This window comes from Equus asinus, chromosome 3, assembly GCF_041296235.1.
Source record: "Equus asinus isolate D_3611 breed Donkey chromosome 3, EquAss-T2T_v2, whole genome shotgun sequence".
NCBI classification, from domain to species: Eukaryota; Metazoa; Chordata; class Mammalia; order Perissodactyla; family Equidae; genus Equus; species Equus asinus.
In genome coordinates, this window is record NC_091792.1 from 141,986,354 (window position 1) to 142,004,934 (window position 18,581).

The 18,581-nt window shown below is 36.7% G+C and overlaps 1 protein-coding gene across 7 annotated transcripts in view; it reads right to left on the reverse strand.

Moving 5' to 3' along the window:
* The window catches only part of ZCCHC4 (zinc finger CCHC-type containing 4), a 51,100-nt gene that overhangs the window by 14,650 nt on the left and 17,869 nt on the right, over positions 1-18,581 (reverse strand). For all 7 annotated transcript variants that reach the window (XM_070506116.1, XM_070506115.1, XM_044767657.2 and 4 more), the window contains 6 exons: positions 14,856-14,928; positions 10,913-11,063; positions 9,235-9,335; positions 2,007-2,128; positions 1,686-1,761; positions 118-169 (listed from right to left, as the gene is read on the reverse strand). In XM_070506116.1, the coding sequence (XP_070362217.1) occupies positions 118-169; positions 1,686-1,761; positions 2,007-2,128; positions 9,235-9,335; positions 10,913-11,063; positions 14,856-14,928 (575 nt within the window). The remainder of the gene's footprint in view (positions 1-117; positions 170-1,685; positions 1,762-2,006; positions 2,129-9,234; positions 9,336-10,912; positions 11,064-14,855; positions 14,929-18,581) is intronic.

Here is an 18,581-nt window from a genome sequence, read left to right on the forward strand (position 1 = left end):
ATTACTGCAGGTCTCTATATTTTTTCTTTTATAAATACAATTAAATAAAAATCCTATTTAGATGAAGAAAACTGAGATGTTTCCATAAGTTCTCAAACACTAAGTCTAAATACTTACAAGGCTTTACACACTTTTTGCAGAAAAAGCAATGGTTCCATTTCCTGCCATCCTGCAAAAACAATTTTTAAATTATGTTTAATTTGTCATTAAAAATCAAGTTCCACGATTAAAAATTAAAAATGTCTTATGAAAATCTGTGTAAATTATTCATTCCTTATTTCTCACTTTCCTGAGCTTCACAATTAAATACTTTGATTTCAATTTATGCATTTCTCCACTCAATTCAAATACCTCTTGATGAGTCCCAATTTCCTTAACTCTAAAACTGAGGGATTTATCTAAATGGTCTTGAAAGTCCACTTCAGCTCAAGCAACTCAATCTGCACAAAAAAGGACTCAATGAAAATTTCAAGAGAATTAATGATTCATAATTTTTATGGTCTATCTGGCATAACCCTTAATAAAATCCGTATTTGAGAACTTAATGTAATTAGAAAGATAGAGATTTTAGGTTACTATTTGGGTAATTTGATAACTGAAATAAAATATACCTAGAAAAGTGCATAAAACACAACATGTCCAGTTTCATGAGTATTAAACACTGATGAACCCCAAAGGCCAGGAAATAGAATGCCACCAGCCCCCAGACACTTCCCCACACACATGCCCCTCCCAGTCCAGCATTCCTCCTTCCCTCTGAGTAACACCTGCTCTGGTTTCTGTGATGGTCACTTCCTCACTTTTGTTTATTTTTACCACTTATATGCACATCTCTAAATAATACAGCTTTGTTTTCCTCATTTTGACCTTTATATGATCTGGTCATTAATTTTTTAAAACGAAGACTACAGATAATATCTAAACTAATTGAAAATATATGTAATCAGATGTGTTATAAAAACAAGTATAACCTGCAACAAAATTACAAAGTCATGAAAAGTATACTTTCTAATAGTTATAAAAATACAGCCTCTCCTGTGGAGAATAATATGTGCTTATCAGCCAAACTAAACTTCACATGTTCTCTCTGACTGGATTTAGTTAAACTAACAGAGCAACTTCAGGATGATCCCACCTTCCTACAAAAATAAATAGGAGGTATGTCCCTTGCAGTCCTTCCTCATCTGTAAGAGCGAGGAGTAACTGCACCAGTCTGCTAGGACTGCCGGGAGGAGTACCTGTCAGTCCATACCGGGACAGCTCTTAGGAAGGGCCTGGCTCATAACACGTGCACAGTGCGTGTTATTAATTGTTATTTCATCAGAACAGTGATGGTATCCAATAGTTCAACGCCTTATTGGAAACTTCTTACTTCTCCCCCAACAAAATTTAGCACTCATTTAGTGCCTTATTTGAAACACTGTACTAATAATTTTAGCAGTCATGCCAGTACCATATAAAAATGAATTCAAATAATTGTTAATGATGATGAAGGCAACGAAGTATTTTTAAAAGCTTGCTATACTTTATAGACTATAAAAGATTATATTAAAGTATATTAATAAACAATAATATATTAATACAAATTATAATATTAACAAAACATTAAACAAATATATTAAAACTAGCAGTCTAAAATAAAACTAATATATTTGAATAAAAATGCATTCTAAAGAAACCTATACCTTGGATGTGCAAGAATTGCAGTGCTCACAGTGTTGATTCTCTAGGGAAACATATCGTTGACACAGAGGGCAAAATCTAAGGAGGAAAGAAAGACATGGAGAATCAAGGGCATATATTTATTGAGATTCACAGCGTAGATAAAAGTTCACAAGGCACTTGTTACAAAAATTGGGTGTAATCCGAATTCAATTCAATATAAAATTATGGGCCAAATTTAAAAGTAACAGAAGAACTACATGAGTCAAAGGCATTTTAATGTTAGATATATGGAACTTTATTTCCAGTGACTCGTGTATTTCAAGGTCCCACTAGAATCTTACCTGTACCCTTCTTCGATAGGAAGGATTATTTTGTTGGGTGGAATATTGGTGAAAATACGCACAGGAGACTGTTTCCGACCTGTTTTTCCATGTTTATAAAGTGCATGATTATCATAATCCACCTAGAAAGTTAAAAAAAAAATGTAAAAAGAAAGTTTAATCAAATGAGTCAACATTCGTTAAGATTCTTTAAGCAATAATGAATAAGCTGATGCAAAGACAGAAGTTAAACCCAAGTATTTAATAAGAAATTCTTAAAAGCAAGAGTTTACTTATTAATCAACAGCCTCAGAGAAGCTCTATGGCAGTGAAATTTCATTATAAAAAAGGTAAAATTTGTTATGACAAATTCATGTTGCCTAGTATTAAGAGAACAACTCTAATCTTTTATTCAATACAACAGACTTTACAAGAACAGCTATTATGTAATTAAGAATTGAGCTTTTGGCAATAAAAAATTCCACCTTTGAAGATATGCACCAGCTTGGTTGGAGCTTTTCATTTCGTGTGTGTGAAATTCACTACCCGTCAGTTTCCAGCTCACCCAGTCTCAGTACAGCCTCAGCATAGCCTCCACCAGCCACCGTTTCACAGAGCACAGGCTTGGGAGCCAGACAGTGGTTCTGCCACTCACTTGTTATGTTACCTGAGGCAAATTTGTATAATCTTCAACTGGAAAAGGAGGTTGCTGATACTTACCTCAGAGCTGCTGTGAAGGTTAAATGAGAGAACGAATATAAACACTGAGTTCAGAACCTGGCATATGATAGAGATAGACAGAAAGCTGGAGGTGATAAGAGAGATTCATAAGTATAGTTGTTCTCCCCATAATGACTAGTAATCAAACATTTACCTCTCTCCTCAAGATCCCTAACTCAGCTTTCAGTTTCAGCAGATTACCTTGAAAGTAAACTGAAGCTAACAACGTGATTTCCTTTATTTAGCTTCTCGCTCCCATCTCCTCCAACCTCTCTATTATCCATACACATTCTCAATTTGTTTTTAAACCTGCTATGAATGCACCTGGCCACTAAGTCCATCTTCCTTTAGATCAGTACTTCTCAAAGTTCAGTGTCTGGATCAGCAATATCAGCATCACCTGGGATCTTATTAGAAAGGCAAATTCTCGACCCACCTAGGACCAAATAAAACAGAGACTCTGGGTGTGGGGCCCAGCAATCTGTATTTTTAACAAGCCCTCCTGGTACACTGAAGTTTGAGAACCACTTCTTTAGATCATCCACAAGAATACCATGAGATTTTTAGGAGGTCAAGACAGGTAGATCCCAACTTTCAAATAAGTTGTAATGAATTGTTTAGATTCTAAACAAGAATACACTTAGGAATTTACAAAAGAAGTGGCTTGCAAGCTAGCTATTTAATAAGCAAATCACAAAAATGTAAGGCATTAATGACAATGGAAGAGAGGCCTTTGATGGGAGATTCCTGATCTCTCTCTACGGCCCTGCCAATGCCTGCTAGATTTACGGGTGAACAAAGTTAGGACGCTTCAGCAGCGGGGGAAAATAGGCACAGATGAGGAGACCCAGCTACAGGGACAGCGTGAAAAAAACCCCAAGGGCTTCGGGCCTGACGGTGGAAAAGCTGGTGCGGGCCCACAGCTGGCAACACAGAAGTGTGATATCACACAAACAAAGGAGGAGGTTAGATCACACTTGCAGCCTTGCCTTCAGCTCACTACGTTTTATGAGAGACATTGATAAAACCAGTTCATTTCTACTGAAAGCACAGGGAACGAATAAGATTTATACTCTAACATACTGGGAGTGTTTATTCAGAAAAGAGAAGACTGGGAGGATCTGATAGCTATTTTATAACTGAAGGGGTGTCACGTGGAATAGAAATTAGACATCTTTTATTACTTCGAAGAAAAGAAGTAGGACCAATGGTTAGAAGTTAATAGACAACATATTTTATCTCAATATGAGAAAATTTTCTAACGATTAGAGCTATTAAATAAATTGAGTTGCCTTGTAAGGCTGTAGGACTTTGCTCACTGAAAGCATTGCAGTGAAAGGCTAGACAGACTGCTTGTCATGAATTTAGTGGGAAGGAGGATTACACTGGGAAGTTAGCCGACGTTATCTCTATGTTTCTTTCCAACTTTACAATTCTATGAATATATGTTACCTGCTAGAAGCTACCATACAAAAGTAGATTTTACTTCAAAATCACCTTAAGCACATTAAGTACTTTTCTTTTAAAATGATTTAAATTGATAATTTTTCCCTAATGCACTCCTCTATGTACTCAATAAATATATGGCACCTTAATAAATTCAACAAAGATATTTTGAACATTTACAAGTGTCAGAAGAGAAAAAATTCTTCCCAAGAGAATCTTATGAAGATTTTCAAATGTTGGAAAAGAACATCTTAGAAAGATTTCTAGTAAATAGAATATTCCATGCAATATAATAGATAGCAGATGGAAGAGAGGAAAAAAAGAACAATTTCTTTATGGTTACCCAAGGAGTCAGAGAATGCATGTGTCAGGAAGGTGGTTGATTGCTTGATTTTGCATAACCTAATTGAGATTATTATTATTTTTAAATGCGGGTTTGTTGTGCTAATTAACTATAAACATATGGTATGTAAAACGCATGCTGCTAGGGTAAATTAATGTACCTCTAACATACATCCATATTTCATAGCTTCATCCACACAAATAAACCTCCTATGGAAGTGCTGTAAAGCAAACACAATTTTGCAAATTGCATATCACTAGTGGTAGAGCTGATACACCATTTTCCCATCATTATCCCTGACATTTCACTCACAATAATGATGAGAGGCATTTTCAAATAGAAAATTTCTCCCATGGAACTGATTAATGTGATGAAGTACTGTATAGAAATGAGGGAAAGCACAAAATCTCTGCAATTCCTAACTTTTAATTTTATCTGTACGCAAATTTCTTCTGTAACACGCGACTGAAACTAGTTATATGGAAACCAAGACATTCAAGTCAACAAACACTTATTTTGCACCTACTATGCACCAGGCATCATGCCGGGAAACAAAGACTAAATAAAACAGAGTATCTGTACTTTCGTAACTCCCTAAGGATTGTGTTCTCTTTAATTTCAGTATATTCAAAAGATCTTAAGCAAACTCTTCAGCTCCATAGCCAACATCGACCACAAGATCTTTGAGTCATGTTCTCCATATCCCATGAAACCTCTTATTTAAAATTATTATATATATATATATGTTATTCCTCTTGTCGCTCCAAACCCATTAAATATCTCATGTTTATTATATATTGAGTTTTCAGTAGTCCAGTTGCCATCCTGTAATTTATAATTACTTCTCAGAAGCTCCAAACCCATTAAATATCTTATGTTTATTATATATTGAGTTTTAAGTAGTCCAGTTGCCATCCTGTAATTTATAATTACTTCTCAGAAATTCCTGTCAAAATATCTTCATTTCTGAATGTGAAACCAGCCTTGAAAAACACAGGTTCTATACAAGATGATTTTTAAAAAGACAGCTTTAAAAAAAGGCAGAGCTCAGGGCTGGCCCGGTGGTGTAGTGGTTAAATTCGTGTGCTCTGCTTTGGTGGCCTGAGGTTCGCAGGTTCGGATCCTGGGCACAGACCTAGCACCACTTGTCAGGCCATGCTGTGGCAGCATCCCACATAAAATAGAGGTAGATTGGCACAGATGTTAGCTCAAAGCCAATCTTCCTCACAAAAAAAACCCCCAAAAACAGAGCTCTACTTTTAACAATCCAGACAAATGTCCCAGATTAAGCAGAAATAAGAGATTACAGCATGTTCAAGGTAGAAGGGAACTGAGATGGTCTAGTTCAGACACGGTAAATACTGGACCTGAATGCCACCACGACTCCCTGACCTGACCCTGACCCTGCAGCAGACATCACTAATCAATCACAATAACCCTCTGCCATCGAGCCTGGTATTCTCAACAAACGCTCCAGAAAGTCACTACCAATTTATCAAGCTCAGCACTAAAAGTGAAACTCATCTGCCATCCCTTTTCTGGTTCAATCATTTTATTTTATAGGTAAGGAAACAGAGACCTGGAAAGATAAAGTGACTTCCGCCAAGATTAAACAGCCTCTAAAAGGCAGTGCGAGGACTCAAAACGTCTCCTGCCTGTAAATCAGAATTTCCTGTCATTATCACATCCTTCCTTTCCAAACTGCCCTTAATAAAACTCTTGGTTTTCTAGGTCTCTGATAAGTATTTTTTTCTGTACTCATCAAGTGCTTTATCACTGAAGAGCCTACATAATTTATATTTTATGAGGATTTGCAGCATTTCCGCCTTCCTCTTACCTGAAAAGTATTTCACAAAAAAGGGATTTAGTGATTTTGGTTTTTTTACTGCATTGTGGTCTGGGGGCTTATAATCATCTTAGGCAATGTCAGAAAGAAGGCCTAATCAAGGTCTGTGGGAGAAGATCTGTAAGGAGGAGAGGAGTCTTTCAAATTTTTCATTTGATGAAAGTGCTAATATAAAAGGAAAAAAAGACTGCAAAATGAGGTTCAAGAAAGAAAAAGGCTCAGAAAAGATAATAGTAAGTCCAGAGAAATTTTCAAAAAAAATAGTAGAAAAATCATCAAAGGGGAGGGACAACAAATAAGGTTAATACATACACTAGGAGACGCGCTACATCGGTTTCTCCTACGGAGCAGGTAACGGGCAGTAGTGTTCTTATCTTCAGGAGGAGTCATAAAAACAAGGTTTGTTTCGTTTTACAGATTTTATTCTAATTTTTCTTTTCAAAGGTTTTTCTCTTTATTAAGTCTTTGTAAGAATTAATATTTATAAGACATATTTATTAAGTCTTTCTCTTTACTAAGTCTCTTTATAAAGTCTTTTCTCTTTATTGAAAAGACTGATTTTCACCCTGATATGCATGGGTGAAGTAGAACCTTTTTTCACCAATACACTGAACTGTATAATTATTTCCAATAAGCTTGGACTTTGGAACTATTTCTCAAAACTGAAACTCCAATATTTCTACACGCTCTTTCCGAGTAGCACAGGCTGTCTACACAAACGATAATTGGTTACTCCACGTTAACTCTCTCAGCTGCTTTATTCTGGATCTGCCTTCTTTCGCCTCCTCACTGTTTCAAACTCTTGCCCACAGTGAAAACTCATCTCTAAATGTGGACGGTTTTCTGAGGGACCTTGTGTTCTGCAATTTTAATGTCTCAGATACTGTACGAAAAAAGGACATGAAGAGGCGTTTTACCCCCACCCTGCGACTATCTGAATGATGACAATACAGCGATGGTGACCACGATGCTGAGAGCAATAACCTTTCCTCCACATTGCTGTGTGTCAGGGCCCAGGCTAAGCCTTTTTAATATATTCTCTCATATAATGCTTGAAACCTTATGAGTTAGATATATTATTACTATGTTCATTTAACAGGTAAGATGAGCTTCAGAGAGTTAGATAAAATGTGTAGGCCTAGCTACTAAGCGGCAGAACCAGGATTAAAACTCAGTTCAACTATTGATTCAACATGTACAGAGCGCCTACTATGTGCCAAGCATGGTACTAGGTAATTATTCACTGTCAAGGGCAGCGGGTGCTCCTGGAAACCAGCACTAGTTTACTTAGTTAACATCTTTGGGATATGTCAGCTCTCTCTGTACTGCAAGTGTAATACTAGAAGCATCCCTCAGACAAGAAACAGAAAGCCCTTTTGGTGCCCAGAAGAGGAAAGTAAACCAGCTTTGAGAAAAATCATGATGTGGATTCTGCCTCAAGCAGAGCTCAGGAAGTCAAAGTTAAAATGGCCTGATGCTACACACTTTTGGAAAGAAACTTGTTCATATGGTTCAATAGCCATAAAAATTTAAATTTGATAATGTAATTTCTGGAAGTCTATTTTAGTTTTGGGAATTTATTTTGAAGTTATGTAAAACATGGAAAAATTATATGAATAAAAGATGTTTATGGCAGTGTTATTTATAGTACCTTAAAGGTGGAAGCAACCTGTAAGTCCAGAAAGAAGAAAATGATAACAAAGCCTGTCAATGAAATGATTTAAAGTTATTAAAAGCATAAAGACTATGTAGCTACCTTTAAAAATGTACACTTATATAAGACACAGTAAAGAAAGTAAAATTCAAATTCATCCTCTATGATTACCAATACGTAAAACTGTTTCTAAAAAGACTGGAAGTGAATACTTCAAAATTATAATATTGCTATTTGGGGTGGAACCACAGGTAGGGTCTGTCCTCTCACTTTTGGTAACACTGTCTCTTTCAGAATTTCTAAATAATTTTCATAGTGGTCTATGTATTCAAGATCAGAAAGATTAGAACTAAGTGCTAGGAACAACTAGCGAAGACATTTACAGTTTTGAGCTGAAAAGTCTTAATCAGAGGCTAGCCAACTGCTCAGAAAACTCAAAACACAAATAGCAAAATATAATTACAAAAGAGGAAGCAGTGCCCATCTGGTGACCACACATAGTGATGACAACAATGGGGTTAACTTCAGAACCCAGGGAGATGAATACAGGAAAGTGGACATTAAAGCAGAAACATGAGTTGAGGGCAGGGTGGAGCCACCACGGCCACTGGTGTCTATTCTCATCAAAGGCAGGTTCCCAGGGCCGTGGGCAGAGATGCGAAGGAGGTCTAGTCAATTCCACCCTGGATGAGCATACTCACACTAACAAGCAGACCTCAGCATCTCTGCTTCTGTGACACCCCACGACCTTGGGAACATGTCCCCTTAGAGCTCCTGCCATCCTCTGAGTGGCAGAGTAAAGTGTATATGGCATTCCACCAACCAGAAAAGGCGATTTACTCCTCTACAACCTTGAACAGAGAAAACCCATGTTCATAATGACCCTGGGGTGCTGCGAAACCTTCTGGTGATGATAAAAGATTAGATCAGTTGGTCTAAAACCCAGCTGCACATCAGAATCACCTGGGAAGCTTAGTAAAATATTTTTCTCCTTGGGATTTTACCCTCTGATTTTGATTTAGGAGGTTTATTTTGGTACCCAAGAGTCTATATTTTTAACAAGCACCCAACAGATTACAGACATTTAGGAACCACTGGACTAAGCTACACATGGCATAATTTTAGTGTTTAATACAGCTTATAGTCTTTTCATTACTTAAATAAATGGCTAGTCTTATCAGAATATTTAAGCAGAATATACATTCCCCAACCATGCCAGAAAACAGAATATTTACTATACCTGATAATCCAGCATGCAGAAACTTGGAAAGAACTGACAAATTCGGGATTCAAAAAAATAGGGGAAAATCCAGAAAATGGGTAGTTCTTTGTGACTGTTATCTAATGAACCACAAAAAAGGGGAAAGAAAATGAGAAACTGATATTAAAGAAAAAATAAAACAGATATCTATAACTGGAAAATTTCTGCTAATGGAAGAAAATGAAATCATTCAAAACATCTAAATCACACAAAAAAAGAGAATGTTTACCAGAGTGCCATTTATAACATGATCTTTCCCAAAAGTCAATGGAAACTTTTATATATAAAGGTTCTTTTATATCTAAAGACAGCTACAAAGGGTATGTAAAAGTAATCCTTACATGCATATCACTATAGTCTAGTTAAAGGCAAAGATATTACCAGAAAAGTGGGAAATAAAAAAGGAGCATCACTTTGAAGCACCAAGGTAGTCATGATGTGTGGAGGGAATCCTGGACTAGAACGCAGAGGCCTTGGGTCTGATCCTAGCTCTGCCACAACTCACTGTGTCCATTTTCAGGGATGAATCAATCTTTTCTTAATCATGGAAGAGTCTTAAAAACAATCTTATCAAAGTTAATTTCTATGAGAGGCAGGGGACACAGCTATTATTTATGGAGCACCTCATATCAGCTGTATACAATGCTATGTACTTTTCATATATTATCTCCTTACAATAACCCCTAGAGTTAGATATTAATAATCCCATTTTACAGATGGGGAAACTGAAGCCACATGATTTAAGTAATTTGTTCAAGTTCACGCAGCTAATAAGTGGCAGAACCAGAACTGAAGCCTACAAAGCTCTTACTGCTTCCCCAATGACACTGACTGCATCCACTCTGATAACTGAACTTAAGAACCAAAAATGAGCAGAATACTTAACACTATGAGTCATGTTTTAGATTTTGTTTGCATTCTGTCCTCAAAGCACATTATCTGTGTAGCACAATTAATAGATAAGCTTGATCAAAAATTCCTGATACACTTAGAATTTATCAACTTGCAAGCTATGGAAACTAAAAAATGAACATACCAACTAACGAGACAATTATACAAAATACTTTGAAGTCCTCAACCACTTTAAACAGAACAATAACTCCCAGCCATTAACCCACCTCTATCTATCTGGGCATCTATGTGCCAGTAATAACCACAGCTAGGCTAGCGGACATCCAATCTTCCCACTCAAATCTTGGCACAGTTTGAAGTTCTGGGCCAGCTCCTGGGTGCCCTCTTTGAGTTCTGGGCAAGACTTCAGGCACATGGAATATAAGGTCCATGAGGGCAAAGATATGTGTCTTGTTCACTACCCTATTCCAAGCACCTAAACAGTACCTAGTACACAGTGGCCACTTAGTAAATATTTATTGAATAAATGACAACAGTTCACTGCTATTCTTCATATCCTCTTATGCCTATCAAAAACAAATGTCTTACCTATGAGCAATTTTAAAAACACATGATTAGGATAATACAAAGTATATCATGATAATGAAGTTTGCCACATCATCAAATACACCTGTTTAAAAAAAAGACAAGAACCTAAGACATGTATATTTTATCAGTGCTCTGATTCACTGAGCTCTGCTACTATTTGACAGGAAGCAGATACACAGATACATGTTTACTTTGCAGTAAGTAATAAATTACACACCTTGGCTTTGACCTTCTTTCCACATAGCAATTAACTTCTTGAATGTAACAGCCAGAGGTTCAACCAAGCCACCAAAAGGAGGATCTGTCACCATAATGACTCCTTCACCTTTATCTTCCTGTAAAAATGTTCTGCATACTTCAAGGGCAGCCTGGAACAAATAAAAATTCATTTCTAAATTAGGACCAGAGGGAGACACTTCATCCTACTTGGAGGAAAATGCATTAGGCTCAGTCTCACTCTTCGTACTGAAACTTCACCCATCCTGCCACCTTGGGGTCCCTCAGTGACATGCTGAAGCCTCTCATTCAGCCCCCAAAGATGTTATCTTTGAGTTCCCTGATAGGCAGGTTTTTAAAATTGCAAATTCAAACACCATCACTATCAGAGGACTACACATTTCAAATGGTTAAATTAAACAACTAAATTTAGTAACCTAAAAGAGAGAAACTCATTACCCGTGAAGACTATCTAAAAGGCTAAATTCAGGTCAACAAACAGAAGCAGGGACTGCGCTGAGCACTGGGACACAAAGACGAATAAGAGATTCCTTTCCTCTCCGGTTTGTCCACTGCCGTGTAATCAGAGCTACAAATTACCAGTTAAACATGCACATGTTTTCAAGCATCAGGTAAATGACAGACATATTTGAACATGCACAGTAAGTAAATAAATGAACGTTCACAAATAACAAAGCTTATCCAGGCCATGAAATCATGCTATTAACACATTTTCCCAACAAATTGAAGTGTTTCTAATAATTCCAAAGTTGACATTAACCACTGTCAGGGATATTTGTCATTTTTTGCTTTGGGAGAAGTTAATAAGAGATATACCTGTCATACTAACTCGAGACTACTGACTTTGTAGCAGTTTTCAAGTACTTAGCTATAAAAGCAAATCAACACTTACAGTATACAAAATGGCATGAGATTTTAAAGTTTAATGGCATTTTAAACTTTAATAAACCTATATGTACTTTATAATAAAATATATATTGTTCTACTACTAAATCAATTTAGAAGACCCAGTTGATGAGAGAAAAATCCACAACGCCCTAATCCCTTTCCCCCAGGAGAGTCTTTATTAGCTTCCTACTGGAAGTCCTACAGAAAGGATGGTGCGTCAGGAAGGGTGGTCATCTTTCAAGTGCTGCCTGGCACTTCCTTGACCTGCCTACGCGAACAAGGACTTAAAGTACCATTGACATTATTGAAAAACCTTCAAATTCCTTAGAGTTAAAAGTAGAAAAAAAGAAAAAACAAACTATGCCTAAACTCTTAACTAAATTAAAAAAAAAAATTAAAGAATCTTTCCAGGTAAGAATCAATGGTGTAACGTCCCACATGAGTTGCTGAGGGTCCTAATGTTGACCACCTACAGAAAACAGATGTTTGATTATGCCACCAATGCTGACAGTACCTGAACTCTTTTCTTCATCTATCACTAAAAAAGTGCTTGGCATTTTAAATAGCCATCCTCTATACATCTTTTAACCCCCTTGACCATTAAGGCACATGACATGTTTTACTACCTGAAAGACTGTACTATTTGCCGTGAGGAAACCCTGTGCAGGAACTCCCGCTCTTTAATCCAGTGGCTGCGAGTGCTCCTGTGCAGTGGCAGGGCTCATATCCCCCACGCACCCTGGACACCTGCCCAGGCCCCGAGCAGATGCTTAAATACTTAGTGATTGATTAGTAGATAGTAAGTCTCTACTGAAAACCTTGACTCAGGAAGTAGGTAGGAAAAGGGCAGATAGTGAAATCCTTAAAACAATGGTTTTCTATAGATCCGTCTCTACAGCTGCAGCGCTATTTAGAGGGTGTTCCTAAAATCTAGAGAAAGGGAAGCCTGAGCTGGACAACTGTTTGCTTCTGAGAAAGATAAAGTGGAGCTCAGTCTTGGTAGCTTTTTCCAACCATTATGTTAGAAATTTATAAGGTAATTCTATAAACTTTCAATAAATGTTATATAGAATTTCCTAGAAAAAGGCTAATTACATGTTACTTTCTTAAAATATATAAAATTGCTAGCCAACCGTTAGGTATTTAAATGTAATTTTACTCTTGCCATTATTGTTCAAAATAAAAAGCAAAATCATGGTATAGGATTAACAAATAAACGAATAAGTCCTGACCCACTGCAGCAGCATCGAGCAGTAACATAACCTCAGCCACCTCCTCACCAGCATGTCGCCAGCCCTGACCAGACCCCCGAGCTCACGGTCCCATGGGTTCAAGAGGCCATCCTGGACACCTTCACACCAGTATTCCATGAGCCCACAAACTCAATACTGCCAAACTTCACTCCAGAACTTCCCTACCCTCCGTTTAGAAGAATGAAATACAAATCCGAGCCACCACCAAGTTATCTTTGACTTCTCCCCTAGTACACTTATCACCAAGTCTTCTTGTTTCATCTGGGCAACACCTACAGAATCCACTATCTTTCCTCTCTTTTTCCCACTGCCACTGCCCTAGTTGAGAAGTCCCTCATTACCTATTGTCAGGTGATTTTTCAATTCCTTGCCCTCCTTCATGCTCATGTAATCAGTTCTCAAATCCTAGTGATCATCAACCACATAAGCCCTTTGGGAAACTGTGAAATACATCTAATTCTAACTGCTATTTATTTCAATACTTGGTTTTCATGGCTATCACAGCTGAAAAATATATATCCCAATACTGATTCTGATGGAAGGAGGGCATCACTGGCTATACTCACTAAATCAGGAGACTCATTTTTCAATCCCAACCAACAATTTAGAATTTGTTTTAATTCCCTGAATGCTTAGTTTGTCAGTCTTGCTTGGTTTTCACTCCATCATTAGCTAATATCTTAAAGTACAATATATACTTAAGCATGGTTCACAATTTTTTAAAAAACTGATATATACACACATACGTATGGATATGCTTCAAGTAGCCTTGATAATTTCAAAACATTTTTGGCCAACCTCCTGTCAGGTGTGATTACTTGGGTGGTTATAGTTTCTGTTTTATAATAGGACTGAGAAAGAGCTCAAACTAGGAGTAGCAGTATCAGCTCTGCTGCATTGTTTACTCACAGTGAAGTTATTAATATCATATTGAAAGAAGCTTTTTTTAAGCCACTATCTTTTTTTTTTAAGACTATTTTTTAGAGTAGTTTTAGGTTCATAGCAGAATTGAGAGGAAGGTACAGAGATATCCCACATGCTCCCTGCCCCCAGACGTGGAGTCTTCCCCATTATCAACATTCCCCTCCAGAGTGGTACATTTGTTACAATGATGAACCTACAATGACAAATCATTATGACTCAGAGACCACAGTTTACATTAGGGTTCACTCTTGACACTATTTTTTAAGGATTACTTTAATAAAACCATAAAATCCCTTAACCAAGACATAAAATTTATCAGAGAAACAGACACCAAACAACTAACTACAGAATGAATTACAGTATCGTAAATCTACAAAGGAGAACTTCATCTTGTCTGGTGGTCAGGGGAGGCTGGAGAAAGTGACTTGGAACAGAGCTCTGGAGGATGAGATGAAGTTAAGAAGGCACAGAGAGAGTAGAGACAAAGGAAACAGGGTGGGCAAAAGCCCCCGTGGTGGAAGGGCCGGTTTGAGATAAAAGTCATGTGCCCTGAACACACACAGCAAAGCAGGAACAGGGAGAGGAGAAGCTGGAGAGTGCCAGGGCCCAGATCACAGAGCCACGCGGGCCTGGCTAAGAGAGTGGGTCTATTCAAAAAGCAGTGGAAAGTCACAAAAGAGAAATAACATGATTACTTCTAGATGCTCAATACACACTCAGTGAATGAACAAAAAGAAATATCAATAGATGGTGAACAGCCACAACTCGATCTTGACAGACTTCAGAAAAATAACGAAGGTGGTACACTTGAACTTGTTCTTCCACTAAAAGAGAAGAGATAATGATCATAATTCTTACCTTTCCATCAAAGAAGTGATGGTTAAACATGTTATAATGGCAAAAGCTATCTTCCATATAAAACTGTGAATACCTGTAAAATAATTTGTTTATTACTGGGGTTACTTGTCCAGCCACAGCTATACAATAAATAAATATAAACTAACTCTTAAAACTATGAAATCACACCTTTAATAAAATCAATTTCATCATTCTTTAGTTCTTTGAAATAAAAAATATTTTCACAAAATCTCAGGGAGTTGGTAAAAGTCAATGAATAACAAACTTAAATTATGTTCCCCAGTTTAAAAAGCCAGTAGCAAAACCAAGGAATACTCATATATAAAATACACATGTTCCTATGGGCCAGAAGATCACACATAAGCAATCAGATTACTGATAGATTATTATGCAATTTAAACTCGAGATGGGTTGGCAATTAAAATACATCTCTCATAGTCAGCAATTTTAAGAAAAATACTGAATCAACAATTCTGCTCAACAGCTGTTAATTATTTTCTTCTGTGGTTAATGAAAAAAAGTATTTAATACAGCTTTTCTTGTCCATTGCAGATTAGCTTAATAAAGTATGCTTCTTAATATAAAAGAAAAAGAACTATGTGCATTTCATATTTACTGAATTACTGCCAGGAAAGAGGGATATTTATTTACTGATCGAATCATTTTATTCTTCTAAAATACTACTTTAAAATGCAATCAGTAATGAATGAGTATCAGCTTTGGGTATTAACATTTTATAAATTTTTGCTAATTTACTAGGCAAAATTCATACCACATTATGGTTTAAATCTGCATTTACCTGATTTCTTACAAGACTGAGATTTCTTTATTCCTTAATTGTATTTGAACTGTCTATCTCTACGTTTTCCTCATTTATATATATGGGTCTTAATGTCTTCCTTGCTGATTTCTCAGTTTTTAACATATAGAAACCTCTTTGTTATCTCAATAGGATTTTGAAATTCAACAATTTTGTTATAAACAAGTCACACATGAACCACACCATCCTTGTAAGGAATACATAACCTGGTGAAAAGACTGATAAAAATCAGGCGGTTAAGTGTGCACGTTCCGCTTCTTGGTGGGCCGGGGTTCGTCAGTTCAGACCCCGGGTGCAGACATGGCACCACATGACAAGCCATGCTGTGGCAGGCATCCCACACATAAAGTAGAGGAAGATAGGCACAGATGTTAGCTCAGGGCCAGTCTTCCTCAGCCAAAAAAAGAGGAGGCTTGGCAGCAGTTAGCTCAGGGCTAATCTTCCTCAAAAAGAAAAAAAATCAGGGCCACATCTTTACTTCTACCACTTCTTTAACCAAATCATGACAGCAGCATGTCTCTGCTTCCACGTATACTCTTGGTTACTGATTCCTGCCTGTAACTGAGTCACCATCTCTGATTCATCCTCTTCTGGTTCTACTGTGGTCAGGAGCACCATCTCTAGTGAGACGGTCTGGTTTCAAACTCTGGGTCTCTCACTTACGAGTTGTGGAACTTTAGTAAGCTATTTAATCTATCTGAGCCTCAATTTCTTCATCTACAAAATGGAAGAAATTAATAGTTTCTACCCGATAGGACTTGGTAAGAATAAATGAGACAATGTAGGTAAAGTGCTTAACACAAGGCCAGCTACACAGCATATACTGAAATGTTAGGTATCATTATTTTAATAAATATCAACTAAAAAGATTTATGTCTTAATGTCCCTAATATTAGGGAGTTATGTTTATGTCCAACCCAAATTTCTCCTCCTATAATCTAAGCCCGTTTCTTGTTCTGTGGAGATGGATGAACAGCTGTCCACCATTCTCAGTACAATATCTCTTAATATCATTTAAGATATTCTCAGTATATCTGCTGATTTCATAAAAAATAAATTTGCACTGAAGAAATAAACAACAGGTTTAGATAACTGAAAAATATTTAAACTATATATTGTAACCCAATGAACAATCCAAAAACTGAGACAATGTCAATTACCATTAATAAAGGTCTTCCTATTTCACTCATATTTATCTCAATACTAGTACGGTTGTAGGTCAACTATCATTTGAGCTTTTCTTCTCTCTTGCAATGCTTTGTGAATGTGAGCAAAGGAAAATACAAGCTCTTTTTAAATATATTTCTACTCCCTCTCCATTTTTTTTTATTGCTTCACGAAAACACAATGGTCACTTTTAAAAATTAAAAAAGAAAATTTTATTTACATAAAATTCAGCACAGCACACTTGTCCAAAACATTTTGGACAGCAGTGGGCAGAGCTAGAGAGAAAAAAAGCCAAGATTTTGGCTCTAAGATTCCATCAAATACAAACAAGGAAGCATAATTATTCATATTTTAAGTTATGAAAAATCACTCAACATTACCCTCTTAAAATGAAACTGGCCAGAAAGAATTATTCTCTCCATTGAATCAGGCAAACAAAACCAATCAGAAATGCAGGCACTTGAAAACTGCTCAAAAGGACATTCATTTAATTGGCCATTCATTCTCTTTAAATGAGAGTCAGTTACCAAGTGTGAAACATGCTCTACACCCAGGAAATGTAATCAAGAGCAGAATAAAATTAGTTCATGAAATGAACCTAAGAAATTCATTTTTTTGATATAACTTTATTTGGATGATAGTTTGCCAAACAGAGTTTCACGTCTCACATCTTTCATGCTAAAATTAGAGCATACAGAAATCCATCTTAGCAAATGTTAACTTCATATCCTAGACCCCCTGAAAAGGATATTTATAGCACATCCACATAGAACACTGGAGTTGAAGCCATTCTCTGCAGCCTGGGACAGATCTTTCACAGGGAACAGCAAACCAAAGTCAAAGTGCCAAAACTAACAATTCACTGCTACTCTATACCAAACAGGAAGGTTTTCCAGATTTAACTGTGCTCCTTGTGAGAAATGTGAACTAACCACACGCTCCATCATACTGTAAACAAAGGCAGCAGACTGAGTTCATTCTGGCTACCGATGTGCTTCAAACCCAGCTCTCTCAACACCCACTGCTGACCTTTCACAGAACTGACTCCGTGCAGACCGTAGGGTAGAGTACGGCATCAAAGACACTAAGCTGGGAGATCCCTAACACAACACCTTCCGCTTTTGTTTGCAACACATACACAGAGGTTTACAGACTTGAAAAGAAAAAAGTATCAGTGCAGTCTATAGGTTATAAAATAACTTTATCCACATCCCCTACTCCCTACAGGAGATTTCAACCACAAGATCAAGAAAAGTAAATCTACAAAGGCATGGCATTTAAGGCAAAAGATTTAAGGGCCATATAAATCTTTCAAATTAAAAGTACATCAGGTAAGATGAAAAGAGTTCTGGAGAATGGCTGCACAAAGATGTGAAAGTGCTTTAACACTACTGAACTATGCACTTAAACACAGTTAACAGGGTAAATTTTATGCTATGTGTATTTTACCACAATTTTTTTAAAAAGGAAATCAGGGCAGTAGCAATGAACAATAAAAAATGAAATTAAGGAAACAATTTAATTTATAATAGCAACAAAAAGAATAAAAGATTTAGGAATAAATTTACTAAAAGAAGTACAAGACTTGTACACTGAAAACTACAAAATATTTAAAGAAACTAAAAAAGACTTCCATAAATGGAAAGACATATCATGTTCATGGACGGGATGAGTTAAATGTTAAGATAGAAATACTCCCCAAATTGACCGACAAATTCAATGCACTCCTTATAAAAATC